A 24,248-nucleotide genomic window follows, 5' to 3' on the forward strand; every position below is an offset into this window, starting at 1 on the left:
GTGCACTCTTTTATGTCTCTTTTCTTAAGATTTCTACTCAAACACTGAAAAAACTTCCCTCCTTTTTAAATTGCCAATAGACCAATTACCTGTATATACAGAAATATAAGAATGCTAAACAAACTTTAATTCTGAGTTTATCTGGAACTGCAAAGGACTCCGAGCTCAGTCAGCCACTTAGTAGTTTCCACCATTTCAATCACTCATTTTTTTCAAAATGTCAGCAACAATATGTAAAGTTTTAATTTACCCAATACTAACAAATAACAAGCTGATGCCCTAAAAGAAGCTCGCAGACACTAATTTAATTTATGTAAATCCATTTAGAAGAAAACATGTTCAGATTAAAGAAAATATGATTTGAACATAAAAAGCAAATCTACTTTCATTATCATGAATAACAGACATGCAACATAGCTACTTTCTATGAGTCTAGACTGTTTATAAATAAAAGTATTAAACTACACCAACTCCACCTTTCACCAGGTCAAACAGAAACAGAACTGTTCCAACTATGAAAATACTGAAGAAAACCCTAAAAGTCAGTTTTGTATCCTAGTGGCTCTGGCCCTTGTGTCAAAGATGCTAAAACAATCTTTATCAGTACCACTGCTCTCACAAGAACATGGTTTTACATGCAGTCACCAGTCTCACTTACAGAGCAAGATAAAGGTGTATTTTTCACTAAGAGTCCCAGTTCACAGTATCTGTTCCAAACCACAATCATGAGCTTCACTTCACATATTTAGATTTCAGAATTATCCTGAGTTCAGGTAGATGCCTTTATTCCTACTTATAATATTGAAGGAAATAGAAATTCATATTTCAACAGCATTTAACTACTTCCTTTTTTTCCCCCAATTTTAATACCAATCCTACAAGTTTTTTGATAGGTTTAATGCCTTCATTTGTTAAGCAAATGCAGTTGTGAGGGATAATTCAGAAGGACTAACAGAGAAATTTTCGTTCAGCAATTTGAAGACAAATTCTACTACTGAAAATATCTGGCTTTTTAAATTTAATTATGTATGAAATTACCTAGAAATATTACCTGTAATTGGAGCTTCAACTTCTATCATAGTTTTTTCCCTCCGTAATATTGCAGCACCCTCATTGATGATTCTAAGTGCAATTTCTTCATCCACTCGACCTTCCTTTATCAAATGGTTCTTCAAAATGTCAACCCTTGGTCTTCCATCTGTGTCAAACACTTCTTCAGATGTCAAGCGATGCGTTGGTGGAAAAGGGACAGCTAAAATTTAAAAAGAAGAAACAGTAGTCATGACACTCAATTTGAAAAATTGAGTCCATCTATGAATGGGGACCCATCATGGAATAGCTGCTAGCCCAAGCAGCAAACTTGTCTTTTCACCAAGCAATTTTATGACATCATTAAAATCTGGAAAGAATAGTGCTGTGTTTGTATTTAAAAAAATAAACATCTCTACTATGGAGGTTGTAGAAACTATAAAACAGATTTAGAAGGCATGGTAATATGTACAACATCTGGAAGGGTCAAAACTGACTTTGCAAAGGGAAATAATCTCTCTCCATTATACCACCATTCCCTGAAGGACTCATGAACTACTGGTGACGCAGGATTATCCATTTAATAGCTACTCAGACTTTCAACATCAAAAATTATCCCATCAAAGCCTCAGGAGAAAAAAACCCAGCAAAAAACCTCAAACAAACAAAAAGAACTACCAAAACAAATGCAAAGCTAGCAAGAAAAGGATCCAATACTGTTCAAAAGACTACAAATAAAAGGAGTCAGTAAGCAGTGGGTGGGGACCAAAGCAGGCTCAGCAACTGCCCAGACAGCACATCTGGCAATCTGCAGCAGTTCAGTTACTGCACAAGTGAAATATGGATGTGAGCCATGGAAAAAGACAACACTTCAAAATGCCACTAAGCAATGTCATGGCACTCAGGATGTCACAGGAAATAAAGCTAATCTGACCCTGTCCTCTCTTCAAGCATTCTCCTGTTGAGAGAATTAACTACAACAGAAGCAAAACCATTCTGTTTCTCACCATTTAAATACTCTGTGTTAAAGGAGAAAAATAGGAGGAATACATCTACTCAGAGATAAGAACTAGTGGCATGAATACACTTGTAGATAGAGTATTTATATTTATTTTTGTACTCTCTGAAGTTAAGCACTACATTCAAAAAATCAATGCTTAGATACTGAAACACTCCCTGACTTCTTTTAAATCCATTTCTAGATTACTACTAACACATTGCTACCCTTCTGCTTTATGGAGGAGTAAAAATAAAACACCTGAAGCACAAATCATATACATATTCACTGAAATAATTTTTTCTGGAAGATAAACTACAGATATGTCTACTATTCCTCTTACTAAAGTTTCTATGTAGCAAAAATTGGCAAAATGTGCCCCTACATATTGTAGAAGAAATTCACCCCTTTTCTGTGGACATAAAGGATTTAATTAATGAAAGGAAAATTTTATGCCTTTCCTTCAGCCTCCCCTATCAGCAATTCAAGTTTCACTCAGAAATGCTAAAATTCCATGTAGTCCAAATGTTAATAAACTTAACTTATTTAAGATATCCAAAGACAATCACTTCTATTCCACACACAATTATTTAAAAACATAAATCTGGCTCTGAGAAGACAAATTAATTATTCTGAAAAAATAAATTTATCTAATTTTTAGAAGCACTTAATTATGACCAGGCAAGCATCAGTTCTAATATTAACTGCTTTTCTGAACTTACTTTCTAACTTTCAGATTCTCTTAATGTTATTTTTTACATTATTTGGAAGTTTTTATCAATCTGTACATGAATCAGATGTAGGCTCTTTCTTGCCCCACTTTTTTTAACACATTATTTGTGGGCCCACAATTGCCTTCAGCAATTCAAAGTTGAGCTTATCTTTTCAAGAGAGACCAGACAACTCCAAAAGAAGATTTCTCCTACTTTAATTCCTTCAAAAGCATTAGAGATCTCACACACCTTGCCACAACCAAAGTCAGTGACCTCCAAGACACAGTTTTTTAAAAGCTGTGCTCCATTAATCCTAGTTTTATTCAGATCTACCAAGGTGAAGATGACTGTTTTGTTCTTTTTGGAAGCTTTCTTTGGTAGATGCAGGGTGTGGCACAGAATGATCTGCTGAGGTGACCACCTGTTCTTCATTCTCTTAAATGCAAATCATGACTAACTTAATACAACTACCAGTGGCTGCAGAATTCAAGACGACCTCTTCCTTATGGCAGTTCAGATACTTCAGGGGTTTTAAGTTCGTGGTAAATGAAATTTTCTTCTCTTAATAAAGTTCTTGTATCTACTAACAAAATAAAGCTCTGAGTTTGTCTATTGAATTATATTCTCTAGGAGGCTAAAAACCCAGCTGTTTTTACTCCAGTGTCAAGATCTGTCTCAAATTATTTCAATTAATATACTTATGAAGACTCAGATTTAAAACTCTGTATCCGGGGGTTTGTTATCCATAATGCCCACAACCCACAACTGTGGTATGAGAAGTAATTAAGGATCTCTGAAGTTATATTTGCCTCATGAAAAAATGAAGTCTTAAAACTAGTTCCTCAGAGTTTAACAAAATCCTTTTCACATAATACATGTATTTTCCCATTGCTCAAGAAGGATTTCTTAAAAATAATTTTCAGAGAAGGCAGAATAAAATATGGCTAAAGATTTTAGCCATGATCTGCATCACCCAGTAAATGAAAAGTAACACATTTTAGAAAAACTGTTTCTTTCCATTTTATACTTTGAGTTTTGTTCCAGCAAAAGTTAACACTGTATTTTAGAGTGCATACCTTTGAAAAATATTACAACTGCTTTTAATAGGTTAAGGATGGGGATTTTTGAAGCATGTAGACAATTTCTGCAAACTAATGGGTTTAATTAAAGCTTTGATGAAGTAGTCATAGAATGCTATAGCCTAAGGAAAAAGAATTGCAGCATGATGTGTTCCAAGACACAAATATAATCCATGTTTCAAAGTCTGTGCACAACCTGCGCTCTCGGGACTGATACAGAACGGTAATTAAGAGGAGTTACCCTAAGGAAATTACATGGTGTTGGGCATTAAAGGATTCTCTTCTTCCATTCCCAGCCAAGCTAAACAATAGAAAAGTATCTAAAGATGAATATCTAATACACACTGCAATATCTTATCAGTGAAAGTATAGATGTTAATAACAAATGTAACACATAATGATTTACAACCACAGCCCAGACTTTCTAAAACAAACCATTGCTTACTAGTCGCAATTAATCAATTTCACTTTAAAAATACATACAAATGATACAATTTTAATATACTGATCAGACAATGTAAAAACTAGAGCCGAGGAAAAAAACATGTTGTTAATGAAAATATTTTGATGGCTTTTTATTGCTAATTGAATAGGCATTAACAAAGAGGGAAAAAATCACCTTTCCTTTGTACTGCAGTATCAGTAAGAGATATAGAAAGCAAACCCTCAAAACTTAATTCTACACTGACTTTCTACAAGCCTCTGGGTACATGGATACCTTACAATAAAGTATGCTGTGGAGATTCAAAGATTAGCAGCAATCTGAAGGATCAATTCCCATGACATAGTAAGAAGTTCAAAGGAGAAAAACAACATTAGTGTGGCACTTTACCCAATATAATAATCCCTGCTGAGAGGTGCAATATGGCAACTCACACAAACACGCCACCTCCAGACCCAAAGCAGATCTCATACTGCCTAGTAACTAAATACAACAGTAGCTGCTAATAAAATTTTACATGTAGATACTGTAAATTTAAAGCACACTGATACCTATGCCCATTGTAATAACCTCAGGTAAATCTGGCTTGTATCAAGAGACACTCTGTTGGAACAGGCTCGTGAAACAAGATGAGATCAAAGCCCCTAGACTAATGTAAGAAAAAGCATCAGGGACAACCATAAAAGGTACTCTACTTTCACAAGCAAAATTGTTTCTGTTCTTATGACTGTAAAACTTTAAAAAATTCTTTTCCCCTCACAGTGAAAGAAAAGTAACCATTCTTCCTCTATCATCAGAAGCCCATGGCATGTTTCATGAATTTTGGCTGTTAAAACCTGCTCAATATCCCAGACTGCATTTTCTGTTTCAAGAATGTTTTTGATTTTATCGATGAAGTCTGTGTCACCTCACATTACTAAGGTTACTAAACACAGACATTCTGCTTGCAAAGAATTTGTTGCTTTGGTGATAGGTATACATGAAACAGTCTATATAATGTCGGTCTCCACCAAGTGTATCTTGTAGCACACAAGCATGGTGCTCTGTGAAAAGGAAGGCCAGCATCCTTCATTTTCTCAGCAGGTTTATTACCATGATAGCAAAATGGTCTGTGGTTTTTCTGTCACTTAGCCACCTTTTGTGGTCTTTTGGTTTTATAAATGCATTGCTGTCTGTGTATTGTCACTCAGAAGAATCACAAAGCCTAACACCTATTTACATCTTTCAATTTGTCCCTGGAGTTTTCACACCTCTGCCAGTATCTCCACAGAAGGAAAAGATGCAGCATCCATAACTGCTATGAGGACAGAATATATCCAAATATTCTTCTGCACTGGCAGAACAGATTTGAAAAGAAATAGCATAAAGGCATCACAGATGGTCTGTGGACCAGCAACTTTGGAAGTACTAGATAAGCACAAATACACAGCCACATCTATTGGAATCAGACAGCAACAATCAAAAGCTGACAAAACCCACAAGTTACCCTATTCACCTCAAGCAAGAAAGCATAAATACAGCCAAGTCAATTTATTGCAGATTACCACAACTATCCCAAAGTGTCTTTGAGTGCAAGGTTCCTGCTATGCTAACCAGCATCTTAAAAGCAAGAAAAAATGGCCCTGTAAACCTTGAAACCATACAACAGCACTAAAGGTACTATTTATTTCATCCTCACTTATCATGTACTTGTAGTCTCAAAAGTTTCATCGAATTTTAAATCTCAAATGAAACTGTGGATATATCTTGTATGTCATGGTACATTCATTCATCTTTTATACTGTGTAGTTTTTCAATTAACTTGGTTGACATTATTACAAGTTACTCACAGGAAAAATACAATTATTTCTTTGCAAAGTATTTAGAGATACTCCTGCCCTTAAAATGGCCACACTATGTAATATATATATTAAAGATTACATAGTGCTTAAATGCAATGATGGATGCATAGATCTTTCCCTCTCCATACTCTGTTTTTGAAACAAGGTGGTTTATGGATTTTCTCTAAAGTTTCATCCAGACCACCATGTTTATGACTACTGCTAGAACTCTTTTCCACTATTTTGCCCAAATTCTGAAGAGACATTTTCATAGCTTTTGCCTCCATTGCACCTTCTTACTACTAATTCCACAATCTGAATTACATGGTACACAAAAAGGTATTTCTCATCTTCTATTGTTTGGTACTGCATTTCTCCTTTTCACAGGGTGACAAGAATTACAGTAGCTTCCTATTCAACTTTTCCATTAAATATCATTCATAAGACAAGAAATATCTAACTCTATCCTCTATTCAACCACTCCTTTTCTAAGTCAGAGACTTGTCAACTTTGTCACTCCACCTTGCCCAAATGCCACTCTCTGCCTCTGAACATATCTTTAGATAAAGAAAACCAGAAAGATGGAACAAAATTACATGTTGTTGTTCAAGAGGCACATATAACACAACATACATATAATGGCATGATGGTGAAATCTCTTTTTTCTAAATTGGTCATCTAATAATCCCTGAATTCTTATCAGACTGTCTAAGAAAAGAACTTAACTTGACTGCCACTGCATTAATATTTTTGTAATGTCATCCCTATAGATCCTAATATTTATTTCCCAAGTTCACTGCCTCCTACGTTTAAAAAAGAATTATTCTGTCCTTTGTAGAGTCTGCTCTTTCTCTGAACAGCATCTCCCACAACTTCTTTACCAAGCACTCAGCCTAACAAGAGCTTACTGAAGCATCTCTGGAAGTCGGCTGTCCTGGGTAAGTGTTACTATTTGCCATTCACTCCGTTTTCTAAAGAACCTGTCAACACATTTAAAGAGCACACATGACAGATGTTAACCTCCCTCCACCACGGGAGTTTATCACCTATTAACATTCTTTCTCTCCTAACTGACTTTGATCCAGAAGAGGGTATTTCCTCTTCTGCTTACTTTAAAGACTTCAGTGAAGAAACATGATTATTAGTTTTGCCTGGATCAACAAGCTCACTGGCTTCTTCAAAATATTCTAACAATTTCTCTTGAATTTCATCTATGAAACCTGTACCAATTCCTCTTTAACACTGTATTTCCAGGTTACATAGCTACACCACTCTTTCTTACAAGTGCTATGAATCTGTTTAAATTATTGATTTACAAGTGTCCAGTTAATTCCCAATTTTTTTTTAAATGCAGCCATGCTCCATCTCTCAAACTCAGAAGATGAGTTACACCACAGGCTATGGAAAATAAAGTTTTGCACCCAAAATTCCCAAGGAATTCCTTTAGAGCCACCAGACAAACATCTCCTGATCTTGAGATACTTTTTAGGAACATTTTTTTCGTTGATCAATCTTGAAACCACTTATATTTCAATGTGAGAATTCTTTGATCCATTCAGCAATAAGAACTGACTCATGTGTGAAAGAGTCCTTAGTTCCTTACACAATAAACACACATGTGAGCAGTTGCCAGATTTTTGTGCTCTGGCCTTACCTTCCCAGCCCTCAACTGCCAATGTGCCCTACTGAAATTGAAAAAGGCTTCCATTTTTGAGTGAGGTGTTTTTGGTTTTGTTGTTGTGATTTCAAGATTCATTCCCTCTAAACATCCCCTGAAACTAAAAAAAAAGACCAGTCAAACACTTACTTGCCAGAATTCAGTTCCATTCCATTGTCTCTCCCCCAAAACAAAATTGTGATTTTTTTTTTTTTTTAATATGACCCTTCAATACTCTCTTCATGCTGCTGCTTCTCTGGATCATCTTAGAATCTGGCCAGCAGCATAAGTGCCTTACAAAATTTTTAAAACAGGCTTCAAGCTGCCTGGTGACTTTTTACCTTTTTTAAAAACCAGACTCTGAATTATAGATTTAAATACTGCAATGATTTCTTTTTCTCCTTACATAGGTGTAATTGTTCAAAAGTAGCTATTAGAGCCTTTATTTCAGAGCCTGCTCACTCAAGGATTTGAGTTACATTTCTTTGGGTTTCTCTAAAGAGTTGTTTCAATAAGCTTCCATTTAATATACAAAATGACTGTCTGCCAATCAGACTGTACCATGACTTCTATCCAAAACAAAGGAATCTTTCCATTTCCAGAAGAACAGACAGAATCTCCAAATTTAGCATTGGGTCAGCATGACAAGGTCCCGTGGATTGTGTCCCAAGGCCCAGCAACACCCACAGGGCACAGTGTAATGCTGGGAGGATGGGAACTCCCAAGCACAGCTCTGGGCTCTAGCTACCCACAAGAGAGTCAGGGAAACCCTGATGCTTTGCTCTCAAAAAGAAGCAATCAAGGCTCACCCCTGCCATGCTCAGGACCACTGCATCAGTGTGAGCTTCCAAACTCTCCTTCATCCCTATCAGGGAGAAGTACCTTACTACAAGGCAGTGAAACCTTTCAGGAACAAAGATACATTGACAAATTTAAAGTTTGAAAGTCACATGGCTAAAAGGTGAGGTGAGCTGACTGCAGTCAGTCAGTTCTCATCTAAAAAAAGGCAAACCCAAAGAATCAGATATAGCATTTAAGTATCAAGAACAGTTCATTGCAAGAAGATTTTGACAGAACATAATGGAGGGAACTGATTTGTTTCACAAGACAGTAAAACACTAAGTATCCTTCAAAGATGGACAGGATGCCTTAGAAAACAGTGAATCAGAACAACAGGTACATTTTCTCATCCTCTTTGGGAAAAAAAATATATAGCAGTAACAAAAGCCTCATCACAAGACACCTTTTGGGAACCAAATGCCAAAAGCTGACTTTAGACAGTTTTTCAGTTCCATAGCTAACCATTAATTTACAGGAAACTCTGTAAGTACAAATTACTGAGGCAATTTCACTAAGCCATGTAATAGAAAATCTGAGCTTTTTATACACTTCAAAAGCAATCAATGACCTTTGATGAGAAAATTCATACTTGGAAAGATATGCTAGACAACACAGCTAGACTGCATATTTAAAGCTATTTTTATGTTTATTTTGTATATATCTGTCTGATATGACACAATAAATCTGTCAGCCTTTCAGATATTTCTCTACATATCTGTGCTTCCCATCAACTGCTAAATATACAAGTCAAAATATGAAGGGGGACACATCCTAATCATTATCCTACCTTATTAGAAAAAATTAGTTACTGATGATACAGTAATTCAGTCATTTCCTCTTGGGTGAGCATTTCTTGCCCACTTTTGCTAACATATATTATAACTGGTAAAGAATTCAATTTCTCACAGCCTCTGAAATTTAATGATTCTGTTCTTTATCCCCCTCTTCCACTAATACAAAGGAAGAAATTAAAACTTGAATAAAATCAAGATAATGCAAATAACAGCAAGCTTTAGGTCCTGAATTCAAATTTTCTCCCCAAAAGACACAGCATATAGAAAGCATGAAAGCTGAAATATGGACCAATATACAGATACACCAGATAATATTACTACATTTTCTCTGTGGCTTTTCTTAAGAATCTGAGACATTATAAAAGACTTATTCATTGTATAATAGGAGAGAGAATGGTGAATGTTTCTTGGTATGCAAGAGGCAATGCATCTGTTTGTGAAGAGGGATGTGACACAGTTGTCACATCTTAGCACGGTTTCAACAAATTGCACAGATACTCCCACTTAGGACTGACATAACCTGCAATCTTGCACTTCTGGGGTCACTGTCTAAAAAAAGTATTTCCAACTGCACTGCACCTAATGGGGGAGGAGAAACCAAACCACCCTGTCCTTTGTATCAATAACAGAGAGCTTGGCACAACTGGCCAGGCTTTCTCCAGCAGCCAGTGATTCAGCATGACGGGGTGGAGAGGACAGGTCAACAGAAGGAACAGAAAAATGCTGCTATAGGAACTGGTTCCAATCATGTCAGATGAAGCCATCAAAGACTGATTACCTATACAATACAATATTACCTACACAAAATAGGTATACCTACACCTACTATCTATACAAATTACCTATACCATAGTTCTGCATCCTAACACCCAGGTTCAAAGAAATACTGCAAACTCAGGCAATAATTCTGCTAAGAATGAAGCAAGTCTTAAAGACAATTTTAACAACCAGATGCACAGGTCACATTGTGACAAGCTGACTTATTAAGTGATTGGAAATCAGCAGGTTTTCCACTGTGTTCTAAAGCACCTGATCACTTACTATTAATTTTTCTCCATTGTTTGAAGAATTTAACTTCTTACCACAAATTGCAGTAAAGGTATAAAATTCAGCAGGTCTAAACACCACACATTGAAGTAGCACTAAGAGTACAGGTTTCCAATAGATTGGTTTTAACATTTTCTACTTTTACCCTTGCAATTTGTTCAAACAAATCAACAGGTTAAGCAATTCAAATGAGTAACAACTTATTGCTAATAAAGCTTTCCAGTTTTCTAGAAAACATGCCAATGTTCAAAATATCCAATGGGATTCCAAGGATTTAATTAACACCTGCTGAGGACAAATGCATCCTTTTCATTTTTCAAGGACCCCTGTAAAATAACAAGTTAAACAACCAGATCTGCACCCCTTCCACCTCAGTCAGACACTGTGTTCCTAGGAATGTCAATCTTAAAAGCAGACTCTTGTGTACACCTGAGATTTCCAACCAGGCCTGCCATAACAATTGTCCCCATTGACACCACCAAATACAGTGCAACACGAAAACTGGGATCAAAATAAAATGGTGTACAACTTGAGTAAATACAACCTAGGAATTCTTTGAAGCACTACCTATCCTCTACCCTTAACTATCAATTTAGGTCTATCACACATATTTCAGGATGCTTTGGCTGCAAAAGATTATTCTCCTCACAAAAACTAAAATGACACACTTCTCAGGGTTCAAATAAAAGAACTATTTTATACCATTTTGGTCGCTAGACCATCCTAGTTTTAGATGGATGTATCTACTATAAAATGCTTTACTTTTTCTCCTAAGAAGTATAACGTTTGACTTTTCGTGGCTCCCCACGAGATTACCAAGGAAGGCCACAAAGAAATAGATCAAGGTGAATTTTCTCCATCAGAACTGGAACCTGAGAACAGCAGCCAATCGAACGGGCGGCAGCACCTTCCCATTCGCTCTTCCCCGGCGCTGACAGCGGCTGCAATTACAGAGCTCTCCCCTGGCAGGCAGGGGAAAAGCCCCGCAGAGCCGGGGCCCGGGAGGGCCGGGGCCCCCGGTCAGCCCCGCACGCCCCTCGGGCAGCGCATCCGGGCGGGACGCGCCAGGCCCGCAGGCCCCGGCCACCGCTTCCCCCGCAGCCCCGCCGCCCTCACAGGCCGCCCGCGCCCAGCTCGGTCCCCCCGATGCAGCAGCGCCCACCCCGGATACTCCCACGCCCGTGCGGGCATCCCACGCCTCCGCAAGGTGCCGAGCTGCCCTCCCGTCCCCACCTGCGGCCGGGGCAGCCCGGCCCGCACATGGAGGGCAGCGCTGCCCACGGCCGGGCCGCCTCTCCGCGCCCAGGCGGGCCCCGGCGCTCGGGCGGGGGTCACGGCCCCGCCGCGCCGCGCAGCCATGTTCCCTCTGAGGGACAGCGGGACGCTCACCCTTGACGGCGCGTTCGCTGGTGGCGTGGGGCGTCAGCAGCAGCACCTTGCTCCCTTCCTTGGCGGACATCGCTGAGCGCTGCCGGGCTCCGGCGGCGGCTGCTGGGCGCGGCAGCGCCTTCGTCCGCCCCTCCGCCGGCGGCTGGTGGGGCGCGGCGGGGCGGGCGGGGGCGGCTACAGGCGCCGGGCGGCGGCGGCCCGGCGGAACATGGCGGCGGGCGCGGCTCGCGGCTCCTGGCGCAGCGCGGGGACGGTCCGCCCCGGGCCCGGCATGCACCGCGCCGCCGCCCGCCGGGCACCGCGGGAGCGCGCGGAGCTCCCGGCCCCGACCGGGACCACGGCGAGACTCCCGCCCGACTCGGGGCGGCGGCGCGGGGCGGGGCGGGGAATGCGGCCCGACACCTCCCGGGGCGCTCCGGACAGCAGGCGGAGGCGGGCGAGGCGGCCGGAACGCCCCCGCCCCAGGACGGGCGGGCGCCAGGCCGGGGCCGAGGGGGAGGCGCGGCGGATGGCCCGGCCCCCAGCGAAGCCGCGCGGGCGAGGGCCGGCGGCCACCTTGGAGAGCTCCGTGGGGCCGCCCCGAGGGCCGCGCAGACCGGGGAGCGGGGTTGGGGGGTGGCGAGGCCCTCGCTTCCCACCGGGAACCAGCGCAGAGCGAGGGGCCGCGGCCGTGCCCTCAGGGGGGCCGGCACGACACAAAGTGACCCAGAGCCAAACCTGGCAGCAAAGGGAGGAGGAAACAGAAGTTCCCTCGCAGTGAGAGTTTGGGCACAGCTTGGGGCAAGCTCCCCGTGACAGATGATTCAGCCAAATTCTCTGCCTTCTCCCTGGAGCTGAGCAAGAGTGGACCAAAGAGCATGGAGGGCCCTGGGTACGGCGGCAGGAGCTGCGCCCCTCATCCCCCAAAGCTGCACAGGCTGACAGGGGGCAGTGTTATCGCAGCCTTTATGTTCTATACAAACCAACAAAGTTCACATGCATTATTTATACCGAGCTGTGCAATCTATTCCACACAATAAAGCAGGAAGTTAAGAAAGAAAAGCCATTCAGAAGTTCTGGTTTCCAGCAACGTCTTGGTTCTTGCCACATTCAGGTCCAAGGGAAAAGGATGACACCTGAGATGAAGATCTCCCATGCTGAGCACGAAAAGCTCTTTGGCTTAAGCAAAAAAACATTGGAACTGACACGTTACACAAGTGCTTGAGTTAACCTTGCTTTTCTGTTTTACAGCCAAGACAGTACAAGCAAGAAACTTTGAATGAAACACATAAAAACACTCGAGGAAGCAAATGAAAATTTTAAGAGAGTAAGAATTGTAAACCCTTGGGATATTTGCAAGACTCCGAAGTTTTGGAAAACCAGAATTCTAATAATTCCATGCCCACAAGTAAAATGTGTGCATGCATGCAAAAAGAGGGCTGGGATACATCAGAGTATCATGGAAAAAAGTCCTGGATGACTACTTTAGATTTAATTGCTAAGCTTTCCAGCAGCAAGAATTACTACTTTATACCACATATTCTGCAAATGTCTGTCATTGTACAATCAATTTAAAGGGCCTGGTTTTTAAATAGAACAAAAGCTCATTTCCTTCAACAGCAAGGATGTGTATCAATTCAGTGTATGCAGGGAGAGCACAGGACAGGAAGGGCAGTAAGTAGATGTCACTCCTGATTTTAATGTTAGCTTAAAGGAGATCTGCTGAAACAAGAAGCAGGGGGAATGAATTCAGTCTTGTATTTAAAATCAAGACGAGTCCAGTAATAAATGCAGTTTGAATTTTTGACAGCATGAAACAGCAGAGAATCCCATATTATAAAGACATTCATTTATCCATGCATTTCCAAACACACAGGGAACCAGAGACCTTGCTGAGTGTTGTCAGGAATCTCCTCCACCTCACCTGAAATGCAGTTGCAAGAGAGATGCCTTACTTATTTCAATGGTTCTCTTCTCCCAGGAGCCTGTAGCCATGTTCCTGGGGTGTGAAGTAAAAGGGGCTGATGCAGTCAGAATGCTCATTCAGGAAAAAGCACAGCATAATGTTATTTTGTTATGATGCTGTACCAGACAGGGACATTATCAGCCTCTAGGCAGTATACCTAGTGCCCTGCAGGCTGAAACGCTTCCAGTTACATCCAGGCATTACCTGAAGAAAAGGCACATATGGATGAAATCTTGCTGGCTTTGCTCCCCCAATATCAGGTTGATATGAAAAACGGTATTATGTCTCCCACAAATGACACATCCAAAAAACATTAAAATAATTATCTTACCACTTTCACTGATAAAAACAGCTAGAAAAGTAACTTGGCTAGCACAGTTACCTTGGCATTTTACTGTCACTTTTCTGACATATTCTATATTACTCCATTAAAATGCCGAGCATGCTTGATTCTCATTAGGACAATATAAAAATCTTCATTAGGCAGAAATATGTAGTAGTGTCTCTCCCTAAGCCCTTTATTGAAGGTTTTCCATGTGGTATTGGCTCTAAATCTGCTACAGACTCTGGAAGGGACATTTACATTGTCCCAATTTGGCAAACTCATGGCGAAGGCAAAGATGATTGATTTGATCCATCCTGTGTTCAACAAATCAAACGTCTTCCACCAGCACCACATGTAGCATTATCATTGTAGGAACTTTGGAACACAATTACAAACAGAAATACAGCCTTGCAGGTAGAAGGCAGTGTGCCTTTATAATCCTATGAGTTTCCCACAAGTGCCAGACAAATCTGAAAAGCGAAGTCATGTTTTACTTCCTGTTCAGCTTTGCCACCAAGTGGCCATTCCGTTCCAAGGAATGGAATGGGAAGGAAAGGGATAGGGAAAGGAGAAAAGAGAAAAAGAATCTGATCAAGTCCTATTCTGATGGGATATTCCAAACCATTACCTAGCTGCTAGCACTGGACTGCTTTCTGAACAACTTGCTTTCATAAGGAAAAAACAGTTCAGCAGGAGAAACAGATGGAATCACCAAACCAATCCATCTTCTTCTGTACCATGGGGAATGGGATCATTTGGGATGCAGATACTTGATTTCTTTCTGCTCCATCTCAAGGCAGTACCCGCTCAAGCAGCATGCAAGAGCCGTTAAAACAAAAAGGTGCTATGTTAAAACCTTGGCTGTTCTGACACCTCCCCTGATGGAGGGGTGCAAAGTATAGTAGCAACTACATTTTAGTTAATCATTGCCTGAGACAAGTGTTGTTTATTGAATTTCAAGCAGAAAGAAGTAAGACTTAAAAATGATTGTGAAATTTTGTAGCAGCAGGGCAGATACCAGAACAGTATCTTCTGACTCTAACAGCGACATACCTTAAAAACTGGCACAATGTCCCAGAATCATCTAATTACCCAATAAGAACTTTTTGAAAACTAAGAAGGAAATTGATTCACAGGAGAGAGAGATATATTCCAGATCCCAAGAGAAAGATGCACAGAACAAATCTTGCGAAGATAAACCAGGTCCGAGAGGGGAAGACGTGATATGAGCAGGAGAGTAAGATGAAGACAAAACTTTTAAGAAGGTGTTCCATTTCATTGACTCTCACTAGTGACTGTTTGAAGCTATACTTTTTTAAATGCCAGAAATGATACTGAGGTTGGTATAAACTGCCTCAAAACAAGGCACATATTAGTTTAAATATATTTTGACATACTGCTACACTGAGTTTCAATATCAATACTTCAAAGTTTTCTTTTAAGCAGGCACAAGGTTTCCCTGCCATCCCAAGTCAGTTATTTTATGACAAATCTTATTATCTGTAACACAGAGGCATTTTTCAGAAAGGTTGAAAGCATTGTCTTAAGCCATTTTCTCCAGCATTATAAAGTCATTATCAATGCAATATTCCAGCTCCCAATGTCATCCACTACTGAGAAGCTACACTGACTTCAAAAGAGAATAACTAAAACCAAATTATTAGATAGTATATATATATATATATATATATATATATATATATATATATTAGATAGTGCTGGTATAAAATGACAAGCTACTTTACTATTACAGTGTATCCTGTCCCACTCCCTCCCAGCACACATTTCCCTCATTGCCTGATAAACCCTGTGAACGAGCTGAGGAAGTACAGACTACATTTAAAAAGTTAGTCAAGGCCACAGGCATTACTTGCATCATACCAGAACTGCAAAAAACATGCTAAAGCAACCCGACTCCAGAATTTAGGTAACTTTCACATATCAAACCCTACCAGACACATATCTGATTTAAATTTCACACCTCTAGAGTGATGGTACCTCAAACCCTTCCTTAGGTTCCTCAAAACATCACTTTCTCTGCTTAAAGCATTCCTTCCTCTGCCCTTATTATCTAGTTCAAACTTTCCCTTCCTTAGCCTTAAGCAATTGCTCTTTCTCCTACCATCTGAGACCAACCAATTCCCTCTCTTCATTTATCTTACTACCTTAATGATATTAATAGACTATTAATAGTCACCTCTACTCACTCTAAAAATTGAGTTCACTCTGCTTTTTGCTGCCCTCCTTTGTGTTCTCTCGTTTTCTCAGCACCTCCACAAGCAAAGACTTAACTGACAAAGTACTCAAGGTAAGCACGTCTATGTATAGGAGCCTGCAAAAACCTCCCGAACTTAATACTGCTCTGTAACAGGAACTATGATAGAAAGCAGTGTGAGATATGTTTTACTATTTTTTTTAAACTTTGTTGATCCATAAACACAATGTCCTACAGATCAGAAAAATGCCATTAATGAATTTTAATGGAAAGTGTTGGGGCAACAAACCCACAAAAAGCAGATATGACAACTCAGTTGCTGAAAAGTTCATGCACTCTTTTCTCACAAATGCATCTGACCATCATGACTATGAGGGGAAAGTGCAACTATGCTTTCAGCTTATCTCTCTGCATCTTTGAGACCAAAGTAGTACTGAGTACCAAGTACATGAGACCATGAAGTACTAATAAGAATTAACTGTTACATTAGGATTGGATAGGGTTGAAGAAAGGGTTTAACAAAAATGACCTTCATAACTGGGCAACCCTGAGGTCATGAAAAAATGAATGCAGAAAAGGATATCTCAAGGAAATATCAAAATCACCCACATAAACATTTAAATGCTCTTCTACGCTGCATTCTGTCCCCGTAAATTCCTAAGCTAATAGACAATTCTGAAACTACTGAAGAGATGTGGGCTTCCCCCCAACCCACCATGAGAGGTCGTTCCATGAGAAGTCATTACAATTTTATTTTCTCATCTGTACCACTATGCTCTTCCCATGAATTACAACCCTGTGTTCAAATCAGCAGCTTACTGATCAGTCAAGACTCCCACACACATACCTCCTTCTCTCTCTTCAGACGAATATGGTGTCAAAAACCTGGCTTGATTAATCTGCTACATTAATAGCTTCTTTTACGCCTCTAAGGACAGTTATCCAAAACCAGTCCACAGCACTGAAATGGTTGTTTAATGTCAACTGAGTTTTTTTCATCTGTCTGGAGAAACCAACTGAATTTCAAAACAAAGGGAATGCATGCATTATTTCATCCTGTTAGGAACAATTAATACATACTGCCACGAACAACTGGTTATTTCTTCTTAAATGTACTTTTAAATACATACTGATTTCTGAAAGTTTGTAGCTGAGTTAACAGTAATATAAGATTAACTTCCATTTGATTGACATATTTTAGATCTTAAACAAAAGTCAGTCTGAACCTTCACAGAGATACTGTCTGTTAACGTGTTCATGCTTTAAGGTGCTTTCAGTAATTTAAGGCAACCTTGAATGCGTTTGTTTCCTTTTTTTGTAAGCAGGAAAAGTTCTATGCTTGGAGCTCCCTCAATTGACAGTCACATAATTATTAACTGGTATAAACTGTGAGTAAAACCCTGAAAGGATAGCTAACCCTAAAATGCCATCAAAATCATTTTGCCTGAGTAGTGAAGAAGTTAAAATTTAGCAATATTAAATTATTCTTACAGTTATTATTGAAGTATAGCTTATTGTATTCACTTTTCTCATGTGTTCATATTTTAAATTATTTTGATTAGTGATATAAACACACATAAAACTTCTCAAGCCTATGATTAACTGGTGAATCATCTGGGACTGGGCCAGCCAAAACTTAAAATAATCCTCTTTCAACAAACGTAATTTAAGTTAGTTTACAAACAGGCACTTGACCTTCTTATTCATGAGTATATTCAGTGTTTACTCACTCAAGAATTATTATTAAAACAATTCTATTGATGTCAATAAGGAAGTTTGTTTCTTCAGCAGAACTCTTTCACTTGTATCTGCTTCCACAAACATGCTAGTGAAAATATCAGTGCTCTCAAGCGACTCTACAGCTGGTCTTAGCATTTTTCCATTAATGAAAAAGCAATCTTAAAAACCTTTCCAAGCTACATTGCTTTGGTTTTAAAGGATAAAAAAATTATTCAATGAACTAGAAGAATAATGCAGATAGCAAGAGAATTACAAAATAATGAATCTAACATGCTTTTTCTAAAACATTTTCTGAAACTTTAAAGGTAATTCCATCTGCAATAGCAATGGAGAACAATTAGCCTTTAAAAAGCTGTACAGATATATAAGTAGCCTTGAAAAGATTCCGGGCTATGATGTGATAAAATGCTAGAGGCAGCAAGCACAGATGGATGAAAATACACTTTTGTTTTTTACCAGCCACAGCACTGAACAAGAGACAGCACAGTGGCTGGAGACTCCAGAATACAGCTAACTTCAGTGAGGTGTTTGTAAATCCCAAGCACCTTTTTATCTTGGTCCAAGCTCGCACAAACACTGACTTGTCCTACACTGTTTGTCCAATGTCCATTTATACATATAGCAGCAGTACCTAAGTGCTTCTGCACAGTTTCATTTAGCACAGCAGTAACATAACCAAAGACTGCTACAAAGAACATTGCCTACTCTCTCCATCAGTCAATCTTCCTTTCTCAAAAGCTTCAGCACCCCACTGCTGCTGAGGACCATCTCTGTACAGGAATCTATCCACTGAAAGAAGGAAGGAAAATTTAGACTGATTACTGAGTGTTCCTTAAAAAGAGACACATCTGAGCCAAGATATGCACACATTTCCTTTCATTCTGCCTTTTTCACCTATCCATCTGTTCCTTCCTATTCCAATCCACCATTTCTTTTGCTTTCCTCCTTTTCTTTGCCCTAAACCTCTGCCCTACCCCTCTCCCTATATAACATTAGATCCAAACCCTTCGTGAATTCCAGTATTCTGGAATGCTGCCTGTACTTTATATGTCCTACCCAACCATCACTGTTAAGTCCATTCCAGCAATATTAACAATCAGGGGAAATTATTCCTTCCCTCTTCCCAAATTCCCCCATCTTAATGTGGGTGCAGTAGCCTTTGTTAAAAAGAAATGGTCATTTCCCTTCTCTAAAGCAGAGCACATTCTGGTTAACTCCCAAGTGCTGCATGCTCCATTTGAGCACATGTGCTGCTCAGCAGGTCTAAATATGACTTCCACAAACAGCAGGTACAAACTTGGTTGCCTTTGAGAGAAGGAACTGTGCTAGGTAGTTCCTTTTCCAAACACAAAAGGATCATACTTACATAATTTCGCTACTGTAGGACAGCAAATTACTCTTCATTTTATTATTGCCTTCTTTTGCTCCCAACACAAGGTCTAAATGCATATTACAAACACAATGAGTGATCATAGAAATACAGGGAGTAAGAATTTTATATTTACAAGAACTAGCACTCACTTATTTTAAAAAGGTGAATTCAAGTGTGTATGGCAGTCATTTCATTTAATTCCATCCAATAAGATACTCTTCAGCCAGGGACAAAGAAAAGGTTATATTGCATCAAAGCTTACAAACTGTTAACTCTTTAAGAATTCTCAATAGCTGCTGAATTCCTGTGGGAACCCCCTCCTCATCCTTCCTCATAGCAACAGTGAACTTTAACAAGCTATTAACTACAAAATTGATTTTTGTATGGTATAAATATCACTAAAAAGACAAGTTAGTCAAAAGAATTACAAAGTAAATATTATCCTACTGACTTTACTAAAATTTGCAGACACAAGCTGAAGCAACAGTATTTTTCCAGCCTCGCATTTCCTCCCATGTTAAATATATTGTTGAAAGTACTTCAGTTTGTTTCTCTTCAGATGTACTAATATACTGCTTGGTATGGACCCAGTTTTTCCTTCTCAGGCCTCCGGTTAACTTCATACAAAGCAACTGATATACAAAGGACATTTAAAAACAGTTTTGAAACTTGGTAGCTAGAACTGTAATGGAATAAACACAACAGTTCTCTTAAAAAAAACCCACTTCGTTACTACTGATTATTTTTAAAAAATTCATCAACTCAGAATTATTTTGCAGAGCTTTATGTAAGTATACTTCCATTCTTTCCTGGTCACAATGACATAAGAAAGCTAAAGCATGCACATTGTCTTCAGTTGCAGAAGTTTCATACTTTATATTGATTCTTGAAGTGTTGACTTTGTACTTTACTTTGGCAGCTTGTTTTCTTAGATTATCCTGTCATTCACAGGGCAGCAAAGGGGCAGGGCAGGGCAGCCCTTCCAGCAGCAGTGGCATTGCCACAGCTCCAGCCCTGTTCCCAACAGAACCATGTACCAGGACAAGCATGGAACAGAACCCCCCCATGCTTCTGAACACCTCACAACCATCACACCTGAAAGCATCTGCAGGAGCAGGAGGACAAGCGTGATTAAAATGACACTTCTCTCCACACCAATAATTTCGAATGATTTTTCTGTAGATCTGCATACACTACCATCCTGCTTAAATGTAGTAGTTTTCCTTAAAACAAGTAGTCAGTCTCAAAATACTTTTTTGAAGGACACTTAATTATTGTCCATCATGAGGAGAAACTTAAGTGCTGAGTAGTAATGAAACACATGAAGTCCTGAGTCAAAATTAGGCATGTCCTCCAATCTAAGTCTTTATTGCATAAACCTTGTTAATGAACTAGAATAAACAACTTAATTATGTTTGTTCACGTGTAAGAAAATTAATTAGACGTTTCCAGCTAAGTGGAAAGTAAAGCTAAACAGAAAAGAAAGCTCAAACACAGACAGGTAAATAGAACTATTTTCATAGATTTATTTGAAAAATACTTACAAAAGCAAGTATGCTTGACACTAAAATAGTTAAACTTATTCTGTGTTTACATTGGTGTAGTTAAGCGTGCAGCATTAACAGTCTTTTCTGTTTGAAGCATCATTAGTTTGCTTTAAAGAGGTGGAGAAAATTGGGGTTTACTGTGAACAATGTCTCCCTGTCACTTCCTCTGCTGTGATCTCTGTATGAGATCGCAGAACGTTGAAAACCGTGCTTGCTTTACTAACTACCACCTGCCAAGGGCAGATTTACTGGAACCTGGAAGGTGGATCATTTGTTTTTTTTCCCCTAGGAAGGAACAGGAGAGGGGAAGGAGAAGAAAACAAAAGGATTGGTTTCTTTTTGTGAAGAATTTACCAAAGCTACATTTCATGAAAAAGAGTCCTTAAAAATGTCCTTTTGTTAGTTGCCATCTTCCTTCAAAATGTGTGCACACTTCTGAACTTACCCGTAAGCAAATTACCATTCCTATAGCACTTGTTTGCTAGGAGAGGCCAGGACTAAAACAGTTAAGATTCCCCATCCAGACAGCAGTTCAGTAGTGTCAGAAACAAAATACAGTGCAATTAGTTTCCACATACTGTATAGCTACATTTTAAGACAAAACTGGCACAGATAGTGTTTGAAAGACTTTCCTGTCTCCATGCAATCCACACTCTGGCAACAACCACAGTCCACAGAGTGGTGTACTGGGGCACATGGAGCAAATGGGATCTCACCAGCCGTTATTTTGCATGGTGCCAGTAGCTGCTGCTGCTCGAGCCAGCATATTTCTGTGTGTCTCAGAAGCAGAAGCAAAAGTCCCATCCCTCACATGCACTGGCAGCATTCGCCTTCTGCCAGGCTGAGGGGTGTAGCTGTTCTCTCGCCAGTCTTCTTCTGGAGGCATGTCCACTCTCCTTGGGCCCGGGGCCTTAACACAAGAGGGGGGCACAGGGCAGCCTTGAGAAGCACCGGGATCCCAAGAAGGCTCACGTGGTATTCTTAAAGTGCTATAGTCTGTGCTGGCTGGTACTCTGCAACCCACGGCATGAGATTCATGCATGCGATGTTGTGAAGGCTGCTGGAGGAAGCCCTCTTGGAAACTCTTGCCTGGCTGGCCAGCATGTTTCCCCCAGAGCATTGTTTGCTTATCTGGTAACGTGGCTGTTTGTGCAGCAGGATAATTTGCGTTCAGCAAACGGCCAGAGACTCTCGATGCTCCACCTCCTAAATGCAAATTAACAAGAGGCTTTTGCCCCTGGGAGAGGGTGCCTTTGGGTACACAAGGGAGACTCCCATAGCTCAGTGCCACACCTGGGTAGTCTTCACCTTGGAAAGCTTCACCCCTGTCAGGCACAACCAGAAGTTTCTGGATGATGTTCTTCTGATCTCCTGAAATAAAATTTTAAAAAAAGGTATGCTTAGTTACAATTTTTGTTTCATCCTCTCTGAACTATCAGCTGTGGCCAGCAGGTGACAGAAGAACAGTGAAATCACTAGTACATCCAGTTACTGGCTGACATGCAATTCTGAATAAAAGCTAGCTGTACCTTTTCCAGCATTCATTTTCCTCACTGCATTTCCTCTCCTTACCCTACTGCAGCTGCTGTCACAGATTTTTTACTAGCCCCTTGTTTCATCATAGAGGAGCCCAACAAAGTATTCCAAGGCTGGCAGATCAAACTGGTTTTGATGCTGTCACAGGAAAATAATTCTCATGCAGGAAGTAGTTATTTCTACTGGCACATGTGTGATTCATGGGAATGAGGAATTTGTGGAAGTACTCTTACACATGGAAACAAGGTGGTGGGTCTTACTACTACTTTAACATTAAAGAAAATAACTCATAAAAATATTGTATATATATTGTATATATTTGTATATAGCCATCATAATGTTTCCATTAGGGTTATTGGCTTTGGTTATGCAGTTAGCACAGAACCAAAGAAAAATTCTGAAGGACAGAGAAGAAGAAACGTGATTTGTCCTTCCAGATTGCTGGAGGAATTCAGACAGATAGTGAAACTCCATTATGAAAGACAAGAACTGAGGAGCTGTACCTCAGCAACATTTCTGATCACCAAGAAGGATGAAAAGTCCTGTGATTATTACCTGACAGTTTACGTGCCTTGCCCACCATGCTGGGCATCAGTACATCATGGGGTGGGTGCTGCACCTGGTTTGGGTTGTGCTGGGGATCAAAGGGAAATACAGGAGGATCATGGGGGAAAGGAAGGGAAGTGGAGCTGGAAGAACGGTGGCTGGTGTCCACTGGCATTTTCCTCGTATTTGGTGCTTCCTTTTGTAAAATGAGAAAGGAGAAGAACAGAACATAAAATGATGAGTAAACACAGAGTTGGGTTGAAACAAGCAAAGGTGATGTTGATCCAAGGAAGAAAGGGATGAGTCACTGGAACAAAAACATGCATCTGTATGTGAAAAAGACAGACAAAAATTGCATCAATCCAGTAAGGCTCTTACTGAAGTGGTGGGCTACATAGGATCATTAGACTGGAATTGTAACAAAAAGAAAAAGCCAAAACAAACACAAACCACTCCTGGGGGTTTGGCTGACAAATTGAATACACCAAACAATGTCAGCATTGGAAATGGCATGCTACACAAGCCATCAAATACAGTATTGCTGATTCTTCTTTTCTATTTTCTACTTGGCTTTATTGAAAGCTCTGATTCCAGACTGCGAACAGATTTACCTGTCACAGCTGAAATATTTACCTGCGCTGTACCATTTGACTTTATTAGGAGATACCTACCACAAAAAGCAGGGACGGCTGAATGGCACAACAACAAACCATCACAGACTTGAGTGCAGTGACTTAATTGAAATAGACAACCATTCTACTGGCCACTTACGTTGTGGGGATAGAAATCTTAGCAGAAAGGGTAGGTCTTGAACAGCTAGAGCTTTGTAATTGCTTCTGCCAGCACTTCCAGGTATGTCAGAGCCCTTAACTAAAGCATGCTGAGAAGCAAACTCTTCAAAGTTGACATATACTTAGTTTATGGTACACAGCAGAGAGGTGCAATTGGAGCAACGTGTCTAACTGATTTTGTAACTGAGACTCTTCTAAACCTGTTACACAGTTGGTTTCAAATAAAAGTTTGAGCAGAGTTTGCAAAAAATTCAGTCAAAGCCAAAACTTGACATTATATCTAGCTGTGTTGCTAAATAAACACTCTGTTACTGTTTCTCTGACACTTGAAAATTGCATCTAAGACTACTTAACAGAAAGGACAAAGGAAAGATCAATCCCCTAACTTTTAGTTATTTTCTGTATGTAACTGTCTGCACCAAGT

The 24,248-nt window shown here is 39.9% G+C and overlaps 2 protein-coding genes across 6 annotated transcripts in view; both read right to left on the reverse strand.

The window, feature by feature from the left end:
- Positions 1-12,018, reverse strand: part of PPP3CB (protein phosphatase 3 catalytic subunit beta) — a 46,026-nt gene extending 34,008 nt beyond the window's left edge. For all 5 annotated transcript variants that reach the window (XR_009418897.1, XM_059477417.1, XM_059477414.1 and 2 more), the window contains exons 1-2: positions 11,808-12,018; positions 1,052-1,252 (exon numbers count right to left, since the gene is read on the reverse strand). Coding sequence is in view for 4 of the 5 variants with exons in the window: in XM_059477417.1 (XP_059333400.1) it covers positions 1,052-1,252; positions 11,808-11,877 (271 nt within the window). In the remaining variant the exon portion in view is untranslated. The remainder of the gene's footprint in view (positions 1-1,051; positions 1,253-11,807) is intronic.
- Positions 12,019-20,910: 8,892 nt separating this feature from the next.
- The window catches only part of USP54 (ubiquitin specific peptidase 54), a 91,840-nt gene continuing 88,502 nt past the window's right edge, over positions 20,911-24,248 (reverse strand). Inside the window, exons 22-23 of the mRNA XM_059477014.1 lie at positions 23,043-23,229; positions 20,911-22,322 (exon numbers count right to left, since the gene is read on the reverse strand). Of these exons, the coding sequence (XP_059332997.1) occupies positions 21,664-22,322; positions 23,043-23,229 (846 nt within the window). The 3' untranslated portion in view covers positions 20,911-21,663. The remainder of the gene's footprint in view (positions 22,323-23,042; positions 23,230-24,248) is intronic.

This window comes from Ammospiza nelsoni, chromosome 8, assembly GCF_027579445.1.
Source record: "Ammospiza nelsoni isolate bAmmNel1 chromosome 8, bAmmNel1.pri, whole genome shotgun sequence".
NCBI classification, from domain to species: domain Eukaryota; kingdom Metazoa; phylum Chordata; class Aves; order Passeriformes; family Passerellidae; genus Ammospiza; species Ammospiza nelsoni.